Source organism: Zingiber officinale, chromosome 3B (assembly GCF_018446385.1).
Source record: "Zingiber officinale cultivar Zhangliang chromosome 3B, Zo_v1.1, whole genome shotgun sequence".
NCBI classification, from domain to species: Eukaryota; Viridiplantae; Streptophyta; class Magnoliopsida; order Zingiberales; family Zingiberaceae; genus Zingiber; species Zingiber officinale.
Genome location: NC_055991.1, coordinates 104,624,723 through 104,628,083, shown reverse-complemented (window position 1 = coordinate 104,628,083; position 3,361 = coordinate 104,624,723). Strand labels below are relative to the sequence as shown.

The 3,361-nt window shown below is 39.9% G+C and overlaps 1 protein-coding gene across 1 annotated transcript; it reads left to right on the top strand.

Annotated features, from left to right (window-relative positions):
• Positions 1-2,310: 2,310 nt before the first annotated feature.
• Positions 2,311-2,916, top strand: LOC122055085 (protein DMP2-like). The gene has a single exon (XM_042616477.1). The coding sequence runs from the start codon at positions 2,311-2,313 to the stop codon at positions 2,914-2,916; it is 606 nt and encodes a 201-aa protein (XP_042472411.1).
• The last annotated feature ends 445 nt before the right edge of the window (positions 2,917-3,361 follow it).

The following is a 3,361-nucleotide window of genomic DNA, read 5'->3' as shown; positions in this document are numbered from 1 at the left end:
AACTACACTTAGCACACAATCATAGCACACATCAACATATATGCAAAATGAAACGTGACATGGTTATGACCCCTTAATCTACGATCCTCTCAAGCCAATGAGAAGATCGAAAAGTCAACCTAGGGCTAAGCATCTTCTCCAAGTGCCTCCTTGGTCGTCGTGTGTTGTTGTCCTTCTTCCTTTTTCTCACCGTTGTTCAAAGTTGTTCAGTGGACTAATTATTCTCTAATTTGTACATTACAAAATCTAAAGAAACCTCGAGTTACATTCGAGGGTAGTCTAAATTTATAACAAGAGTGATAAAAGATGAAGGCAAGACAAGTAGGTCGTATTATGAATTACAACATACACACACATCCAATCACATTGAGGTTAAAGGTTATAACCATGTACTATGTCATATAACATTCACAATATTTCTATGACATAAAATTTACTATGATTTCTACAAAGACTTATGAGTCGCAATGCCACGGGAATCCCGCTACCATACCCATTTTATGAGTTGCTGCCATACACGAGACCCTAAGCCCTAAAATTGACTTTGTTTTGTTCCCAACAAAACACCATGGTTGAGACCTTGCTGGTCACAATACCAACTATGTTTTGTTCCCAACAAAATAATTTTGGCCAAGACTCATAATCTGGCCGAGATTCTCAATTATGGCCAAAACTCAAAATTTGTAGATCATAGTAAACCTATCATGTAGTTTTATATCACATATAAAATTCTAACAACTTAGAATATCCCTTCGCAACCTGGCTCTGATACCACTGTAGGGAACTAGGGCGCTAAATACGCGAAAGCGTAGCGTAAAACATCTAGTTCCTTATCAAGAGGATCCATGCGAAGGGAAGAATAAACAAGCATCCTATACTAATTAGTTTCATGATAGTTATACCTTTGATGTGTGCCCTTCGCAATCCCGGCAACAACCTTTCTCAGCACGATCAAGTGTCCGCGCCTCTACAGTATCCACACGAACATGCTCCGTTCGTCGCACGAACACGGCTTCAGAGAAGAATCATCTTCTTGTGCTAGCAAGAAGAATGGTTTGGCCATGAGGAAGAAGAGGAGCAAGAAGAATGGTTCGGCCATGAGGAAGAAGAGGAGCAAGATAATGAAAAATCTCACCATCAATGGTCAAAATTCCTTCTTTTGTACTCTCATGGAATATCAAAAGTCCATTTAGCTCTTGATCTCCCTTTTGTCTCTTGATCTCCCTTTTGTCTCTTGATCTTCTTCATGAATTGACTCTTAGTCATCTTTTATAAAGAGTCTTTTGGTCAAGTCAAAATTGACCTTTCCTCTTCCTCGGTGAATTCAAGTTCACTCAATGAGTCTAACTCATTGAACCTTATCAATCCCAATTGACTCCATAGATATCAATCCAAATTAACTCCATAAATCTAATTCAAATTAGACTCAATCCAATAATTGGATCCAATTGAGTCTAATTCAGATTAAACTTCAAATCTCTTTATTTTCCTCTTAATAGGTTAAATTATTATATTAGATTAACCATTAAACCAATAATTCAATAAATCTAATCATCTCATAATTAACTCTTGGGGCCATTACTAACAATATCTTGGTGGCCCATCTTCCATTTCCATGTCTTCAGAACACAGCATTATATTCCTGACCAATCTTCCATATCCATGCCTTCAGTATACAGCAATATTGTATTCCTTCACACGTCATGAGAATTAAGATAGATGCACACATATAGCTAAGACAACTTTAATTTGCTGTCCATCAAAAACTGAATAAGGGAATTGCTTGCACAAATTAAATCAGAACATATATATTACGTATCCATCTTCCTCATCCATGGCACAGAATTCCATTCCTTCATGCAAGACAAGTAGAGAGCTAAGATACAAACACACGCATCTCACACTGCTATATATGCTCATTATGACGCCCATCAAAACTGAAATGAAACAAACTTGCACCCAAACATGTAGTTGCATTTTTCTCAATTGAATAAGTCAAGTTAATGAAATTTATCCAACACATGTAGAAAGGATAGAACAACATTCAGGGAGTTAGCTCACCCCATCCACTAAGTTTATATTTAGTTTTAAGAATCAGTCGAAAGGCCCCTTTACCTAAAGGCCTTTTTCTTTCATACACGATAATACGAACTAAATGAACTAAATGAAGACATCTAAAATTTTGCGACTAGTTAGAGAAGGGTCACATTCAATTCTTGATTGAACCGTATCCAGTACTGGTCCGATAATAAGGCATTATAAATATGCATCCGTGCTCGACGTCTCTCCATGCGAATAGACCAATTAACCATGGCAGGGGAACAAACAGAGTCCTTAACCAGCAAAAGCAGCTCGCCGAATACGGTGGCAGAGAAGACGTTGGCCGGCTTCGGCAACATGGTGAAGGTGCTCCCCAGCGGCACCGTCTTCCTCTACCAGTTTCTCACCCCTCTCCTCACTGACAAAGGCAACTGCCAGACCGCCAACCAGTGGCTCACCGGTGTGCTCCTCCTCCTCTGCTCTGCCGCCTGCTGCTTCTCCTCCTTCACCGACAGCTACACCGGCCGCGACGGCAAGCTCTACTACGGCGTCGCCACCATTCGCGGGCTGTGGCCCTTCTCGGACCCGGATTCCGGCGACTCCGTGGACCTGTCCGAGTACAGGATCCGGCTGGGGGACTTTGTGCACGCGCTCCTGGCGCTGGCGGTGTTCGCGGCGGTGTCGCTGTTGGACGCGGACACCGTCGCGTGCTTCTACGCGGAGTTCGGGGAGCAGATGAAGGCGGAGATGATGGCGGCGATGCCGGCGCTGGGCGCGGTGGCGGGGGCGGTGGCCGTGGTATTCCCGTACACGCGGCATGGGATTGGGTACCCTCCGACCAAGAGCAGCGGCGCGACGTCGGATTCCTCGGATTAATTAATTAATAATGAATGCATTTGTATTTTCTATGTGCTAATCACCGTGTGCTATGGAGATAATTTGTCGTTAATATTATTAAGATTGTGGTTAATTAATTAAATTTTCATCTACTTTCAACTTATATACTTATTTCAGTATAACTATTTTTTTTATTTATCCCATTTAATAATAATATTAAAACTATTTTACCTTAAGTTTAATTGAAACATTTTCTTATTCATTATGTAAATTACTTTTATTGTTTATTTTAATTCTAATTAGATTGAAAACATATAATTAGTTAAAAATTACAAATGACTATGAGGATAACTTGTTAACAATTTTCTAGTAAAAATTTGATGGATCAGTTGCGGTGAAGAAAGTGGATTAGGGGCGTAAATAAGTGACCGAATTAAATTTTATATTATTCAAAATTGTTTAGTAAAATAATTAAATTTAAAAT